Consider the following 17,889-nt stretch of genomic DNA (forward strand, 5'->3'; position numbering starts at 1 on the left):
AAGGGATATTCCAGACCATGTGACATCATGTTCAGTACACAAAGTGGGGGAAAAAAGAGGAAGGGGGGCGGACATTTGGAATGATGATGTTTGTCTTCCCAAGTCACTGTTACATGTGATGGGCCCTGCTCTCCAGGAGATGGCTGAACACCTGCCTGCCCATGGGAAGCAGTGAATTAATTCTTTGTTTTGCTTTGCTTGTGTGCGTGGCTTTTGCTCTCCCTATTAAACTGTCTTTATCTCAACCCATGAGTTTTCCAGCTTTCACCCTTCCAATTCTTTCCCTGATCCTGCTTGTGGGGGAGTGAGCGAGCAGCTGCCTGGGGCTTGGCTGCCAGAGGGGGTGAAACCACAACAGTTCTATACAGAACTATTATGGCAGTGAGAGTAGTGCTACAGAGCAACATTTACTGGCAACCTGAAGATCATCCCAACCTGCAAAAATGTCTTAATTGTGCTTTCTTCAGAAGGAAATGTTTTAGACAAAAAATTTATATTAAAGCTTATATTTTAAAAGGTACTTCTGTTATTGCAGCAGTAAGACTGGAAACTCACTCTCCCAGGCATTTATTTTGTAACAAACATTTAATTTCATATTTGGTTGTGTTTGAAAACTCTCATGGAAAGCTAAGCACTCTGCTCTGCTGCTACTGTGATCTCTGACACAAAAAATGATATCTCAGAAATGGTATCACTGAAAATGATAGCTCAGGTTCACTAGCAGGCTTGTTCTGTTGAGCTCAGCAAGACAGAGAGGCTGCCTGGTATCAGTCACTCCTAGAGGCTATTCTGACTTGCACTTGCTAGCAAAAGTCCTTCAAGGACCATCTGCCAGCCAGAACAGTGGGGGGCAGGGGAGGAATCATTCATGTGCACACTCAGGTACTGCCAAGTCCTTCCCAATTCTCAAAAACTTCAAACAGTAGAAGCTACCACAAGCAATATTTAAGATGTCAGTATGCCAGTTTTTTCTTCTGTGGAATCCTCAGTATAGAAGCACTCCACAAGGAGAGACAAAGAGGTTACATAGAAAGAGGAGAAGAAAACTGAACAGGAAAAAGAATTTATCTTTTATGTTCAGAATATTACGGTTATGGTCACAGGACCATGGTCAACATTATCAAGCACTGCAGGATAACTATACTGAAAAGATACATCTCAAAAGGCTTATTGGAAAGGCAGGGGGACACATCAAATATACACAAAAAATGTTTGCACAATAAGCTCATATCCTCAAAATTGCTGATACAGGTCTATTTATTTAACCTATTACTATAAAAACACATAATAATCCCAAAGCATTCAAAACAGGAAATGCATAGCCGCTTATGTTCCAATAAGAGAACATTCTGTTTCCCTCAATCAGATTTAAAGACGCAGATCAAAGAGAAAACATCTAAAATTAAATGCAAAACCTTATTCTGATTTGAGAAAAGAAAAAAAAAATCATATACTGCAAATACATAGATATATACCCTTTAAATATATGTACATACATACATATTGCAAAGTTAAGAGATTAACTGGCTTAGCCTGTCCTGTTATGTGTACCCATTCCATGCTTCCAGTTTTATTTTTCTGTAAATGCGCCCTTGAAGGCATCAGCTTATATAGAAGGGCAACAGCTGTTCAGCTCTTGGCATGATTAGGATTTTCTCCCTCTATGGTATTGGACAAAGAGCATGGTGATCCTAAATGAGCACACCCTACAGCTTTACTATTAAAGCCTTCTCTTCCTTCCCACCACAAATGTCTGTTGCTATCCCACTATTCATCACACACTTTAAGTGACACCTAGCATTTAGATTATACTGAGTCTTAGACACAGCCTATGGAACAAACACACTTGAAATTAGTAATACTGACTTCAGTGAAATGCTTGGTTTCATACCACAGTGCTCTCTGCCTCTAGCACAGTACCAGATCTTTTAAAAGAGTGAGCAACAGAGGTTTTTCCCTATCATCAAATCTTCAGTTCAGGTTTTATGTTTACTTGGCTCATGGAAAGAAAGAAAGAAAGAAAAAGACATACTTGGCTGTCCAGATGAAGCACAGTGTAACTGGTGACACACTGTAGACAAGGTAAAACAAGTTCCTGCTCTGCAAGGAAAATTCCAAGCTAAGCAGTAAGCCCCAGTCAGGTGAGAAGTAGATCTGCTTGCTGACATTGTTTATAAATCTCTCCAGGATGGGAGAGGCTTTAGTTTTGTTTTACAGTGGCTTTTGCTGATCTGTTGATATCAGTCACTCTTCCACTCTCATTTTCATGCAGCTCTACAGCCAATTCCATGAAACATTGGTTCAGCTTTTTCTTTTGCACATTGATATTACAAAACTGATTCTGTGAACAAGGAAGATGTTTTCTGTATCTAACATTAACACAGTAGCATCTTCTTTATTCAGGTCTTCTTCCTGTGAAGGGAAGTCACCGGCAGGATCAACGTGTGGAATAGATCTCTGTGACACAGCCTTATCTCTTAGCAGAGTTTCAGCACACAGACTCTATGTTACCAAGCTAACAGCATAAGCAAACGAGTACAGATATTAGGAAGAAAAATACCATCATTAGGAAGGCATTAGAAAATAATGTGGTGCTCTATCAGCACCACAGATTAAAAAATTTTATTACTTGCAGGCAAGGCTCAACTCAATTTGCTTCCCAGCTTCCTTTACCTTGTGAAGTGTTCAGCTCAAAATCAGCATGAGATCTACTCAGAACTTGTGTCAGATTCCAGTCCAAGTTACAAGAAAACACACACTTGCACCATCTCCAGCAACAGATTACTCCTCACAAGAAATCCCTATACACTTACTAAGAGGTTCAAGGGTAAAGGCAGCAGGTTCACAGTGCACTTGTCACAGTCACTGCACTGTGAGCTGTAAAACCAGGAAAGGCAAAGTGCACAGGCCGTAACATCAGTTTTCTTCTGCACAAGCATTTAGCCAAGAGGGTATTTTATGGGGAGATGCAGAAGAAAGCAGGGGGAGGGAAGGAAGAAGCAGCATCAGCATTAATCTAGCGGCACCCACCCTACAAAGCCCCCAAAGGTGTCCCAGTATGCTCTGCACTATCAGGGACAGCACAGCCCATCAGCCACCAGGCAGGAGTGGGGCATGAGACAGCACTGAATCAATTACTTCGAATCAGACCTTCAAACTATTGCCAACCACTCAGAACTTGGGAGCCAAACCTCAATTTAGTACAAACAAAAGAAATAAAACCAACCTAAAATCCTAAGAGAAACGCAACCCCAACACCTATTTACAATTAAAGCTTCCTTTCCAATTACACATCAATTCTTCTGAATGTTTTTCATAGTTCTGGAGGTTAAAGAATACTGTCCCATTGTGCTCTACCTGACATAAATATGCAGTCTTTACTCCAGCACTCTTACAAAATGAAGTAAACTAGCACAGAGACTCCCTTCTCACAGACCAACAATGTTGGTACAAACACTAGTAAAAAACCCCTCAGAATTTAAAAAAAAAGAAAGAAAGAAAAAAAAAGGCAATTGCTACCCAGAATAAATGTAATTCTTAAGTTATCTCCACTGCTTCCATCTTAAAGAACAAACAGGACACTGCTCTTCCAACCTGGTCACAAACAGCCAGAATACATTTTTTATTCTTTCCTACTCAATTATCAAATTAAGCTTTTTTTCTTTTGACAAACCACAGAGCAATATAAATGGCACGAGGTCATTCAGCACTTAACACACAGATAGGATCTGATAGACTGTTACAGCAAAACCTCTAAATTCCAGCTAACAACTCAGCTTGTAAGATCAAATCAGTTTTCTGGGACTTTAATCACTAGGGTTTTTTTCATTACAGATTAATAAAAATTAAGGGATTGATTAAAATTTAAGTGCTTTTTAAGATGCATCTGTCCTTTAAAACAAATTACGCTTTCTTTTTCCTGAAGCATATTCTTAACTATTTGTTTAAAAAGAACACATTTCCTAATTTGCTTCATCTCCCTATAAGAGCCTAGAGTATTTGATCAAGCAAAAGAAAACCTACAAAAATCCACAGCCTCCTGGCACAACAACCATTAAAGTGCACGAGAAATTCACTATCAGTTCCAAACGCAGAGTAGATGAGCTTAAGAAAGAAACTGCAAACAGTATTTAAGTGCAAACAAACCTTCCTTTTTCCCCAGAAAATCTCAAGATGCTAGGGTCTCAGTATTTACTAATTTTTCATTTGCTGCATACTAAAGTAGAAAAAACTTACAGAAAATTTAGATTTCATCAGCCTCAATACTCTTGAGCTGTTAGATCTCATCAGTCTTCCTAGGAATCAAAGAATGACAAAACCAAAAACCATGGGGTTTTGTAGTTGATTTGATAGTTTGACTTTGTGAAAACTCACCTCATTTGTGAGTCAGGATTTTATGGGATGCAGAGCATGATGGTTACCTGTGTCATCATTATGATAATCAGATGGCATTCTCATAAGGCCCTGAAAGAGGATTTACATTCTCTATCACCTTTTCATTTTCTGTCTGCATATCTCATCCCTGTGTATGCAGCAATTTTTTGGTTGAACTGTTTTCAACATCTGAGTTCAAATACTCTGCTACAAGATTAAAGGTGACACTCTCAAAAGCAATTTCAATAGGCCTAAATTTTCTAGGCACTCAAAAGAAAATAATTAAATGGGTGAAATTGTTATTGTGGGACTTGGGGGACTATTTGCTTGTTTTTTCCTTGCACAGGTCTGCTACAAATACATACTACCTGCATCACTGGAATATCCAAAGACTTAGGTAGGGTCGGCTTTATGTGTGCACAGAAAAATATATTACCTGCCCTGTAAGAGTTCACAACAATGGTTCTGCAATGAGTTCCATGTGTGGCAACACTTAAACCTTTACTTATGCCATAGTATTGCTGTAAAATACTAAACAAATTTAAAACCAAGCATTTTTCATGTACTCTGTTATACAGATTGATAATGGTATCTTGTGGCAAACCACTGGACTAAAACTGTGAACCCAAAGACTAATAGAGGGTAAAAAACTTAGTCCTTCATGAAACCCAAAGAGACACGTGACAAATCCCTTCCTACAATCCCAATAATTCTAAACAGTAACATGACAGAAGCCTGTGAAAACTATAAGTCTATGAAATCTGTCGCACAGCCTGATAGTTGAGCAATGAGGTTTCACTTCTGGTAACTTTGGTACTTTAGCCTCCCTTTTACTTACAGATGCCAGTGGCATAACATTTTTATTAGAAGGCATTTCCTTCTGCTGTATCTCAGTAATTTATTTTTAGAAGTCCATTGCTGACACATAAAGCATGTCTAAGTGCCTCAAAAAAACACTTCCTTTTGAACAATCTAACATTACACAGTTCCTTCCAGATCATCACACACAGACTAATGAATTCCACCCTAGCTCCAAACCTGCTAGGGAAATGCTTTTCAAGATGTATCTCCAGAAGACTGGGAATAGGCAAAGTCCCTTCTGGTTCTATTATAAACACAACTATATTATCTTCACAGACTGAAAGTCAAAAAAGGACCAACATTTTAGCTTGAGGGTTTCCCAACTATGCCAAAGACCACACATTATTCAATGTGAACCTAAAATGTTTCTTATTCCTTGTTTGCAACCTCTGTCTCTGACACTCTGACACTTGATCCAAAATTTTATGTCCCTTAAACTCTCTTACCTAGTGGTTGGTGAAAAAAATGAGATTGTAAACTGAGCCTGAAGCCTCAAACCAATTTACTGCATCTTCAGGAAAATCTTTATGTACCCTCTTGAAAGACTGGTTTAACCTTCCTCTACTCTCAGTCCCTGGGAAGAAGCTCTGAGAGGCTATACAATCACTGGGATATAACTGGAGGTAAAGACAAGTTGATAAGGTGGAAGCTCTTAAGACAGGGATCTGTAACTATGAACGTAATGCCAAAGCCTCTTCTCATGTAAGCAATCACAGTAGAAACAACGGATTTGTGTAAGGAAAGACTCCAGGATCAAGGAGTTCTGGGATGCTCTGGGCCATATGCTGGTTTACAAGTGTGCTACTTTAGATCACCACTACTCAATGTAAATATGCAGAAAAAAATCAGACTCTGTATTAATTAGTAGTCACAGAAAAAAGATGCAGAGACAGAAAAATGAATATGGTATGAATAAATACTGTGTGAAGAAAACAGGCTCCATGACCCTTCTTTTGTGTTTTACTGAAAATGTATTTTTGTACTTGAATTTAAAATAAAGTCTATTATAAAAAAGGTTTAATTGTGACAAGGTATATAATTATCTTCAAAGTTTTACATGGCAGAGAGGGAGGTTTGAGCTGAAATTCTGGACTTCAGGTATGTGGGAGGCCAACCCCAGACCTCTCTACAGCTTTGTCAACATCAGTAAAAGATTAGAAATCTGTACTGCACTCAAAAGAGCTGAAAAAAAAAATAAAATCCACATGATTTATTGGCACCATAAAAAGATTAAGTAAGGTGACTTACTAGTAAATATCCTAAGGCCATGTATTGTCATGGCAAGGATCCTCAAAACTGTTCTCCACTTTATGGACCAGTCTCAAATGACTTCTCAACAGGACTTCGTCATTAATTTTAATTATGAATGAAGTCAATGTCCCCTGCCTGACAAAATTTAAAAAAAAATAAGAAAATTAAAAGTTGGGAGCTGTTTTAGCTGTATATGGAATGAATACTATTCTGACTCATAACCTTCAAAGAAAAAAATTAAGAAATCCCTTCAGGAAGTCTACTTTGACCAGGAAAATTAACTCTTCTTACTTTATGATCTTGTGGAAACAGACAGGAACAACGCTAAGTTTATACAATTACTGAATTGTACAATGACCTCTTGTTATCATACCTGTTTACAAACAGCCATAGAAACAGAGTTAAACAAACTTAAGGGCCTACACTACAAATGACAATCAAGTCATTGCAAATCCTTCACTCAGCAATTGAAACTAGAAAAGTAATTCCCCATGACCTAACAGGCTTGCTAAGCCTTGGTTTCCCATTTTCTCAGATTTATTTCAGTATTCAAGAGATGTAAATTTGGCTGAAAGCAGAACACTTCTCACTGTATTTCAAGTAGCTAGTACTTAAGTAACTCCTGGAATGTATAGGAGAATTCATTTTCCAAACTGGTAAGCATTCATTAGTTTTGTTCTGAAAACTTGCATCAGTCATTAATTCCTCTCACACAATTTATCACATATTTCTGGTTTGGATGACAACTATCTATTGTAACTGCAATACATACTCTTTATTTTCATATAGTGTAGAATGTTGCATGTCTAGCTTTAGATAGGCAGATTTCATTAATTGTAAAATTATCTAAAAACGAACATTAGTTTACCAGCTTAATTGATGTTAATATCTAAATTACATAGTGATTATGAAAAGAGAAATGGTTAAGATACGGTTTTGCAAAAGAAACCTAATCGTTCATTTAGATACTGGAAACCAACACACACTTTCTTATCAATTTCTGGTGCATTTCAAAGCATGCCTCCTGGGCTAGTGCCCTACAGCTCCTCTTGCACACATAGCTGCCACCAGTAACTGTTCTTCTGTACCACATTTACAACCAGGCTGCATTCAGTTATTCACATGCCACTTCAGAGACGTGTACATAAGCACTGACAAAGTCTTCAACAACAAAACAGTGCAAAAAGAAAAAAATATACAGGTGCCATCCAACCACAAAGAAATATCAAAATGTGACAGCAGTCAAGCAGAATAATGCAACCTCAACTAATCCAGCCCGCGCTGCTTTATGATACATAAACTGATTATCTTAAAGACTGGTGGCTCACTCAAGACAAGGGTTCAGCCTCCATCCAACAGCCTGTCCTGCAGGAACCACTGCCCTGCAGCAGTCTCTGCACAGACAGAGACTCTTCCACCCACTCACCTCCAGAAGTGACTTCTTCAGAACTGGACTGAGGAACATTGGCAGGACAGTGTGGGGAAGCTTGCATTGCTGCCGCCCTTGCTATACCTGTCCTGTGGAAAAATAGAGGACTTAATTTCCAGGGCTGTCAGACAGCACCTTCCACATTACAAGTGACGGAAAAAGAAATTAATTTGAAAATGCCTGATTTGAGTGAGTACATTTTGGGGTTTGGTGAAGAACCCCCAGTTCCTACTGAAGTATTTGGATTATTTTCACATCTTCTGTGCAGCTCCGTTTGCAGCAAGCTGGATTCTTTGGTTCATGAGCCTATGACGCTCTTGCCAGTTACCTATTTAGCAAGCTGAGATATGGTCATTGAGAACCAACATAACAAGACAGCCTAAATAAAATAATTAAGGAAATCATATTTAAAACAATCTCTGAACTCTGACATGAACAAATAACCACTGAGCAGCTCTCCCTTCTACCTCCTTTTCAAAACAGCAGTTTTCTACTCTTTATACATTTCCGTTACAGAAACCATTACTATATGAATTACCTAACAGAGGAACAGTTATTTTGCTTGTCCTGCCCAACCCACTCCATAGAGCAACTTTATTTGACTTCCACATTAATCTACATACGGTTACCACAAGAATCGAGCCTAACAAAGACCTTTTTCCCTTTTAAAGGAGAAAAGGAAACTTTCCACAGTTCTCATGGTTTCCAGCAGGGACAACAGCTTTCAGCCACCAGTTTTTAGCATGACACATTCAAATGATTTGTATATCCCAAAGTGTAGTGCATTAGAGAGACAGAGACAAAAATAATTCTATCTGAAATACATGAATAAATCATTCTTTTGAGCATGGTGATGAATGCAGTATTTTACAATTTCCAAACCAACTCTCTAAAGCCCTACTAAAACAAGTGTGTTTGTTCCAAAAGTGATCTCTGTACCTTTCAGGAGAACCATGGTGGATTTTTTTGGAGGAAATGTCAAGTTTAGACACCAAGGACTGGAAGCTAATGACCAACCATTTTATTCTGGTATGAGTGTGCACCGAATACTGATGTTCACAGGCAGGAACAATTTCCAATAATTAATTGGAAAAATATCAGCCTTCATTGCATTTGCTTAACTTTGGTCAACAGCAATGTTAATCTTGCAAGTGAACTGAGAGACAAGACAAAGCCTATACATGTGAGGTTTTTATATATTATTCAGAACTGCTGAAAAGCATGGAAAGCAAGACAAGAAAAATGTGATTATAACATGGCAGAGCAATTCTGCTAAGGAAAAAAAAACTAACCGAAAAAACCCCCACACACTTGTATTACATCAGTTACTTCAACTGAAGAGTAAATGTAGGGGTAAATAGAATTGGTCACTTCTTACTTGGGCAAAACAGACTCGTGCATCACTCACTTCCTTAACAAAGTGCCAAACAGCCTGTTTTCTTCTTTGATTTTTCTTTTTAATGTGGAACTGCATACTATTTTTCTCTAAAGTTCGCCCTTTCCAACATATTAACCCCTTCAAAGCAATGAAACAGTTTGTGTCTCTGAATATCTGCTAATTGGAGTATAATTACAGCTGTCTATGAGCTATGACTATAAACAGACTTTGGCCAAAATATTTGAAAGAAATCTCCAAGAGAAATAATAACAATTGGTCACATATATAATATCATATTTAATAAAACCAGTATTTAAATATAAAATAAGATACAGCAGGTTGGCTCAAATAAATAGGACTGATTAATTCTGTTCTGGGCACTAAAGATCAATGTCCTGTTCACCTTCTAAGACAGTGATTATTTTCAGCATTAACAGGAATTTTAGTAAATCTGCTCCTTTTCTTTGTGTGACAAAAACAATGGGTATCAGAAAGAAGCAAAATTAAAAGAATGTGACAACCTTAGGTTTTATGTGTTGCCTAAAGCCCTTTCAAAGTCACCAAAATCTGTCCCCAAAAGCCCGTGACACGTGGATAATCTAGATATTACAGTAACAATGCATTGATATCACTGATCAGATCTCCAGAGAAAAGAATTCAAACAGTTTGAAATATTTGGCCATATCTTCTAATAAACACTGAAAGGACTAGGACTCCCAATATATTTACCCTCACTGAAACGCAAACTGGCAAATGCTAAAACTGGGGGGAGGGGAACCTTTACAATTGAAAGCAAGAGCTGAAATGGTCACAGTGCAGATTTTTGTTTCTTTACTTTAGTAATCTACAAAGACATCTGTGCCATGGTTTTCACACTTTGAGGGTACCATTTATTTCAAAAACAAGCCTTAAATGTTCAAAAACAAACATTATGTATTAATGCCTGAAAGAGCCTTTCCTTTGTTTACATCCTCCTGATTTTTTCCAAATGAATTATTGTTCTCCAGCCTCCCCGACAGTCTACATTGACCTATGTACACCAAGCACTTCAAGAGGCACTTCAACCATATGGGATATTTCTAATAGGTAGGACCACTTTCACTGTCTGGGAGACTCATTCATGGAATAAAAAAAGACAACTTTGTCTCAGGAGGAAGATACATTCCAGAGATTACTCCAATTCAAACAGAGAGCTCTTACACGACAGAGAGCACATGCTATTTTTAGGATGAATATGCATCCTGCCACCAAATCCAAGCTAGAATACCTCGTCTCCCTCCATGTTTAAATCTTGTGTAGACTCTATTGTGTACATAAAGGGACTCTAATACATCTTTCAGACTCACTTATCACCTCCACCAGAAATTTTCATGTGAGTCCTATAGAAATCAATTGTTTTTCTACCGTTCATCTACCCTTTGAAAAATGAAGACAACCCACCTCTCAGTCTCCATGACTGGAAAAAGAAATGGTGAGCAGTACATTGTGCGGGCCTTTAGATGAATGAATCCATGCATCTAGGGCTGCACCCGTGGATTCCCAAGTGACAACATTCAGCTGGTGCTTGAACGTAACCTTTCCTACTCCCTGCAGGTGTGAGAGGACTGTAGTCCCACCCGGGTCACTCCAACCGACCTACAGCTGAATCATGTCAGTCACCACTGTTACAGAGCCCATACTTAAATCCCAGCACCCAGAAATGATACTGCTGGTACCCGAACTTTAATCGATAGTCTCCACAGAAAAAAGAATAATAGCAGTTTCAACGTACTGCATGGTATGGTTTTGCTAAGAACCTATGATTTTTTTTTACACAAGCTAAAAAGAATATTGATTTCTTTCAAGTCCACTGCACCCTAAATATAATTTCCACTGTTGCTATTTGAGATATGAGATAAAAATGCCATCTTTCTCACTAAGAAAAGAATCAACAAGTCTTTCCTGAAGCAGAAATGCCTAGGGCTATTTAGCATATTTCAAACAATCTTGGCAGCTGGAGGTAGCCAAAAACATACACTAATTCATGAAAAAACACAGAAAATTCACTTTGGTGCCAGCCAAGCTTAGGGTATGTTCACTTTTCACTGTGGACTGCAAGACATTGCCAATCTAAAACATCCACAGTGATAACTAACATTAAAACTCAGTGCTTCACCTCCAAGTTACAAACCATGGAATAGCTGTAAAGCAAAAAAAAAAAAAAAAAAATAGACTCTGAGTAACTTCAGGAGGTTCACCAAGAAGTGCAAAATTCTGCATTTGGAGTGGAAGAGCTCCAGACATCTATCTGAAAAGCAACTGTCTGAAAAGCAACCTGTGGTGATCCTGAATGCTAGGCCAGATATGAATCAACAGCGGGTTCACACCAGCAAACTCCATGCTGGCCCAACACTAGGAAGAAAGTGGCAAAGTGGCCAGAAGAAAGAGGGAAATCACGCTCCACTAACCCCTGATGAGGATACACGTTGAGCAGTGAGCAAGAATACAATGCTCTTCCACAAGTGCCTGAACCAGATTATGACAAAGCTAACCATTTTTTTAAGACTGATTATTTGAAGCGAGTAATTCTGCACACGGCACACAATTTTTCTTCTAAAAAATGCAACTGTGCAAATTCTTCAGCCATAGTCTGTTCCGTCATAGTGGGTTAATCTTTCAGGTTTGTCCTCAACCAAAGAACCCTGGGATGCTCTTAACAGGAATCACCAACTACAGGAAGACTCTACATCAGCTTAAGTATTTACCTAAATGTTCTACACATAGCTCAAAGACCCCTCTGTGTCATTATAACACTGTGAACTTTCTGGAATCTGTAAAAGCCTAATTTAGGAAGACAATATCAAGACATTTAATTATACCTTTCACACTACTCATGCATTGAAAGATCTTCTGGTTAGCATTAATTTGAATTCTATTGCCACATAAATTAATACAACTTAGACACATTTATCAGCCCTTTAAATAACAAAGTGATGTGTCCAGGCAGCATATTCTTGAAAGGAGAAAAAGACATACAATTAAAACCTGAACCGCAATTACTTTTCATTTCAGAAAGTTAAAAAGTAGCCTAGAGCAAATTACCTCCAAGAGAAAATCTGGAGAGCAGTTTTGCTTCAAGCAAAGACTTAACAGTATTTAAAAGAAAACAATATGCAGCATGAGTAAATCATATAGCAGACAAAAGGGTCAAAGAAAAATAAATGGGTGTTCTCAAGTTAGTATAAATCTGAATGCATTAAGCTCCTGAGGAAACTTGCAAAGACAGTATTAAGGTCACAGTATTCAACAGGCTAATTTTAACCCTGATTTTAACCTTGCATTTAATAAATCATATTATGCATTAGAATTTTCAAGTAGATTTCCTAACTTATTATGCAAATGAACAAAATGGTAATTCCAAATAGCTGTAGTAGCTACAGAAAATCTGGTTCCTTGGTTAAAGGATAGCATATGGTTTACTGATAAATAGAATTGCATTAAACCCTAAGAAAACTGTCTAACAAATCCACATGATTTTATGTTGTGGTGAACCATGGCCAAAGCCAGGGTCAGCCAGATCAAGTAGACCCAAAGGTCCATTGGTTTGATGCTGCCACAGCCCAAAAGCCCTGAGCACTCACAAGGCTGTGAAAAACACATAAATCCATGCCTTACCATTGGCCACAGCCCTCCCTGCCCTTATTTCTCGTATTTGGTTGTATTTCCAGAGAGATGTGTGTTCTTCGGTTGTTACATAGGTCCTTGTTATCCCTCCCCGCCTACCACTTCTCCCATTTGCTGTAATTCCTTCTCCCTGGCTGATGTTCTGTTGGTTACTGTGTGTTTTCCACGCCTGTTTCATGGGGGTACAAGACTCCTCCAAGCCATGCAGCTTTGACTTCCTTCTGTGGATTTTTCCCTGCAATAAACCCCTTCGTCCACAAAGGAGTCCCTCTGCTCTTTTCCTACCTCCTTGCATGCCTTCGACACCAGTGGGCAAGGTGATCCCGAGCAGATGCTTTGCTGGCCCTCCCCTGCCGCGATCAGTTTCCATCCATCCTCGCTCGAGGCAGGCAGAAGATTGCTCGGTGCCTGGGACATCATGCTAGCCATCATGGCACCATAGCAATTTTAGCTCCCAGAAACTTTTGTGCGAAACTGAAGAATGTACTTACATTTTCTGACAGTAGTAGGAAAATCTAAGCTTTGTAGATTCTAACAATTCTGAATATGGTAGATGGAGTTCAGCGACATTTTCATCTTTACCTACTGTTGTCCTAAAGAACAAAGTCCGCAATGGTATTGAATCTGTGAAGATTTAGCACACTTGAAACTTCCAGAAAGGCTTCTGGGTGCGTGCTGAGATAAACTCTTTAAAAAAAGCTCTTGCAGCAGCAGGGGTTATAAGCTACATTCTCACACTATATACAATGTGGTACTGAAGACAAAAGTATCTAGGGTTACTGTACAAAGCAGTTAGAACAAGTAGATGCAGAGATTAAGACAAACGAATAGATGTATAGATGCAGAATAGGTGTAGAGGTGAGGCACTGGAACAGGTTGCCCAGAGAAGCTGTGTATCCTCCTTGAAAGCATTCAAGGCCAGGCTGGATGGGGCTTTGAGCAATCTGGTCTAGTGGAAGGTGTCTTTAAGGTCCCTCCCAACCCAAGCCATTCCACGATTCTATGAGATTAAAATCATGACTCAAATCACAAACAAAATATATACATACATATATTTTTCTGGACTTACAATATGTACATAGAGTACAGAGAGTACAGTTATGCAAAGCCATGCACCCAGATCCAATCCCACTCCAGCTGGTGCCAGGTTCTCAACAGACTTCACTGGATACTAAGTCACAATTACACAAACGCTTTTAACAACCCGTCAGGATTTTAAAGATGGTGTTGTTGCTCTCTGATAGAAACATGGACCTTAGTGTCCTAACATATCTAAGTAATGCATTTCAGTTTTTTAAAACCTACCAGAGTAAAAAAATAAAATTAAATTTAAAAAAATTCTATTATTTAGTCACTACCATTTGTATAGCAGGATGGCGTGAGAGACTGAACTGTTCATGGTTAGTGACTCAAGCAATCAGCCATTTACAATAGCAGTGGGTGCTTTGCCGAGGCCAGGTTTGCAAGGTCACAGGCCAGGTGCAGAGGGGTGAGCATCCACCATCAGAGGATAAGCTGGGGTTTGAGCCACATAAGGGGGAAGGCAGGTAAGATGCAGAGCCTGCAGAGGTGGGATAATGCTTTTTATCATGCCAGTGTCCTCCCTTAGATCACAGGCTCAGTTTTACAACTTCTCCCTGGGGAAGGACCAGGGCATTCACACAGGCCTGAAGGTTTTCACTCCTTCTGATAGGGCACAACTGGCTCAACCACACTGGCATGAGAGGCAGCTGTCATGTCTTCGAAGGTGTCATAAACTATCAGAGACCCCCAGAGTTCCCCCTGCCTAGTTTTTGGGGCCTTCCACCAGAGGACTGCATGTGATCCACAGTGTTACATCAGACAGTGTAAAAGTGCCCCCCCAGTAAGGGAAGGGGTGTCCAACCAACCTGAATGTTTATTAACCCATTGAATGTTGTGTTTCAGGGGCTTCCCCCACTCCCAACTGATCAAGATGGAGACCATCACTTCAATCAATGGACACCAAATAACCACAATCAAGCCTCCTTGGTAGATGGGTAGGTATCTTTCCACTATCTACTCTTACCCTTTCTTTCTCATTCTTTCTTTTCCTTAGGTATTTTCTTAAGTGGTATCTTTATACTTTCGTACCATTATATTACCACAGACAGAAAATAACCAAAATGGCTACATATCTCCTTTCCATTGCAAGTACATCAATCTAAAATAATCCCTACATAAACATATGTTTATGTAGTCAGTGTCATTTCACTCTAATCTACTGCAAACAAGAACCTCAGTCACTCTCACCTGCGGGGGTGAGTCATAACAAACAGTAAACTTAAAGAGGAAATGCCATTAGCTTTTCCCTTATGATAATATGTTAACCTGTTCTTCAACCATGTCTGTTAATATTAACATATTTAACTGGGACCTTACCCCAGAAGGCAGCCAGGCCTCCCCAAAACTCAGAAACTCCTTTTCAATAAAATGCAGAAGTAAGGACTCTTCAAATTTAAAAACAACCTTTGCCCTGCACCTGAGGGTCATCTACAGATCAATTAATCAAGTCCAAGATGATTCTGAGTCACATCTGCATCCTTTAATGACAGTAAAAGAATAGTACTAAGGGACAATCCCAGGTCTTGCACTCACAAGGTTCGAAGGATATACACACAGACAACAGAAAGAACTCAGCAAAGAGTACCAAACAAGTTGTGGTTTTGGCTGGACACCCCTTTTTTTTTTTTTAATAAAGATTCCTGGAACTTAAGGAGTAGCAAGTACTGCAGATAAAAGCCAAGTATCACTACAATCAAGTCAAGCAGCAAACGGAAAGGGAACAATTGTTGTCAAGGAAGGAATTCTGTGTCCTTATTTCTTTTGCCAGCAGTGCTTGGATCCACATATTCCTGATGACTCTGAAGTCTGAGCAGGGAGTACTACTTCCAGAGAGAAAAATGCTGAGAATTTAAAGCTTTAGTGTCCTGCTTGACACAGATATGGAACAGTTGCCTTCTGGCAAGAATTAAAGCTGGTATGGAAATTTCACAAAAGGAATTAAAAGATGGTCTGGAAAGTGGCCAAGAGGAGATCAAAGGAACTTTAGCAGTATGAAGACACATACTGGAAGCACATGAAAAGGAACTTCAAGACAGACCATTAGGTTTAAGAGTTAAGGTTACCCATCTGTTGCCTGGGTAGAAGGCTGTGTGAACCAGGGGAAAATGTGAATTACTCTTGTGAGATATTTAGTCCGAAAATATTCATGCTCTCTTACATAATTTCCAGTCTTGACCACATGCCAGATGTCTAGAAGAACAGATGTATTTTAGATTCAGCCCAAATTTTGAACTATAAGAACTGATCAACATGTCCTTCTTCCTGTTCTTCAAGTGTGGTGTGTTACTGGACCTGAGATTCAGACTGGGGAAAAAGACTGATAGCCAGTCTGATGGCTATCTGTGAGTTAAAAGATCTTAAATACAGATAAACTATAGCTCATGCCTTAGATCACATTTATTGTTGTAAATATCTAATATAGGCATGAGTAATCAGTTATTTTACAGAAACACAAGATCAAAAGTGGACAGTTTTTAGAGCAGCTAGCTTTGAGAGCAGAAATGAACCATCCACGGATATGATCTGGGTAGCCCCAGAGTTGAAAAGAGGAGCTCTGGGGCTGGGGATTCTGAGTTGGATAAATATTAAAGGGAATGCTGTACTACTGCTTTTAAGAACTAACATGATGTTTTACAGGAGCTTACACAGGTGTTTTACCCCATCTCTACCTTAGCCCGATGTGCTACTATTGAACTCTGTCAATAAACTCTGTTCATGCTTCCATGAATAGGAGCAGTTTGTGAAAAATAAAATTGGAGAAAGGAAAATCTTTCTGTGCTCCATCAGGTTTCTCAGCAGGCCACAAAACAAGGAACTGAAAAAGCAAAGACTTCTTACATAAACTCACAAGAACCACCACTTACAAGCTAAAACACAAGACTTCAACAAATTCTTTTCCCAGGACATGTAAACAGGTGAAGTTACTATTTTTATGAGAAAAAAACTCTGCTCAAGTTGCTTGAACTGTGCAGCAGCTCTCCTAGTACCAGGTTGCACCCATAATGGCATGTCCTAGTTAAAATGTTTAGGTATCTCTTGGTGTCACACGTAGTCAATCTCATCTAGCTACTTGTATTTATATACTCGGGTATTAGCACTATTTCCCTAATATATCTTGCCATGCAAAGTCCTACAGGGTTTCACTTATACATTAAAATCTCGGATTTTGGAGTCACAATTTCTGGACTGCAGTGCAAAACCAACAAAGGCAAAGTACAGGAGACTCTGGTAAGCTCCTTTATTCCTTCCCTCAAGTTCAATTATTTGGGTTCTGTTACTGTGCTAGAGTATGTCTGTGCTCATATGTGGAGATATACTCACAGCTTTTTACCAGCTAGTCTCATAGTTCAATGCCTCAGAAAGCCTCGGGCAGCCTAGAGAGGCAGCACGGGCAATCCGGCATTTCAGTAGCTCTAAAAGCGGCAAATGGTAGCTGCAAATCTAATACCACCAGCAGAAGCAAAGAGGGAGAAATAGAGCTTCTGGTTTGCCTAATTCCTGCAATTAGAAGCTTTCAAACAGAAACAGAAACACACAGATGTTCGCAGAAAGGGGTGCAAAGCCAAAGAGGGCAGGTCCCCCCTTGGTCCTCTCTTTTATTCGGAGAAGGAGAAAGGGGAGGACTGGGGGGTGGACCTGGGGTGACCGGCCAATCAGACACTGCTAAAGAGTTTTGAGTTACATTTGGTTTTGCCTGCTCTTGGAACAAAGGAGTTCAGAACACACAGCAGAGGCAAATGTCTTGGGGAGGGGGAAGGGAAGCTTGGAACAGGCAGCAACAATTCCCTATTTTTTTTCTTTAAAGCTGGGTTGTAACTCTTAGTAACTTAAAGTGCATAGAACAGTAACA

At 39.3% G+C, this 17,889-nt stretch overlaps 1 protein-coding gene across 7 annotated transcripts in view; it reads right to left on the reverse strand.

The window, feature by feature from the left end:
* The window catches only part of PPP2R2C (protein phosphatase 2 regulatory subunit Bgamma), a 210,605-nt gene that overhangs the window by 114,504 nt on the left and 78,212 nt on the right, over window positions 1-17,889 (reverse strand). Inside the window, exon 2 of one of the 7 annotated variants that reach the window (XM_017727664.1) lies at window positions 7,913-7,999. The exons of 5 other annotated variants lie outside the window; for them this stretch is intronic. In XM_017727664.1, the coding sequence (XP_017583153.1) occupies window positions 7,913-7,999 (87 nt within the window). Of the gene's footprint in view, window positions 1-7,912; window positions 8,005-17,889 lie in introns of all 7 variants that reach the window. One more of the 7 variants, XM_017727666.1, reaches the window with a different exon arrangement.

The sequence above is a fragment of the Corvus brachyrhynchos genome, unplaced genomic scaffold, assembly GCF_000691975.1.
Source record: "Corvus brachyrhynchos isolate BGI_N302 unplaced genomic scaffold, ASM69197v1 scaffold80, whole genome shotgun sequence".
NCBI lineage: Eukaryota > Metazoa > Chordata > Aves > Passeriformes > Corvidae > Corvus > Corvus brachyrhynchos.